At 51.5% G+C, this 326-nt stretch overlaps 1 protein-coding gene across 1 annotated transcript in view; it reads right to left on the reverse strand.

Moving 5' to 3' along the window:
• The window catches only part of roraa (RAR-related orphan receptor A, paralog a), a gene marked incomplete in the record, with an annotated part of 190,739 nt that overhangs the window by 9,681 nt on the left and 180,732 nt on the right, over positions 1–326 (reverse strand). The window contains 1 exon segment of the mRNA XM_035664641.1: positions 67–199. Within this exon segment, the coding sequence (XP_035520534.1) occupies positions 67–199 (133 nt within the window).

Genomic DNA, 326 nt, shown 5'->3' on the forward strand with positions numbered 1-326 from the left:
GGGGGGGGGGGGGGGTGGTAGTGGGTGAGTTTGACGGCAGCAGGCCATGTTGACAGGCTGTCATACCTGCTTTCAGCAGCACTATCTGATCATTCTGACACAGCTCCATGAAGCCGTCGATGCGCTTGGCGAACTCCACCACATACTGAATGGCCTCTGTTATTTTGATAGCACACAGCTGCCACATGACTTCCCGGGGCTAAGAACAGATAGGAAAGAGAATGGGTTATCTGCTTTAAAACAATGGATTTGATTACTGTAACTGCTGCAGAGGCCAATGCAGGCTCGTTTGTGGTTGAGTTACCTTGCTCTGGTAGCTCTCCACC

The sequence above is a fragment of the Morone saxatilis genome, unplaced genomic scaffold (genome assembly GCF_004916995.1).
Source record: "Morone saxatilis isolate NCDOM2014 unplaced genomic scaffold, NCSU_SB_2.0 Contig2, whole genome shotgun sequence".
NCBI classification, from domain to species: domain Eukaryota; kingdom Metazoa; phylum Chordata; class Actinopteri; family Moronidae; genus Morone; species Morone saxatilis.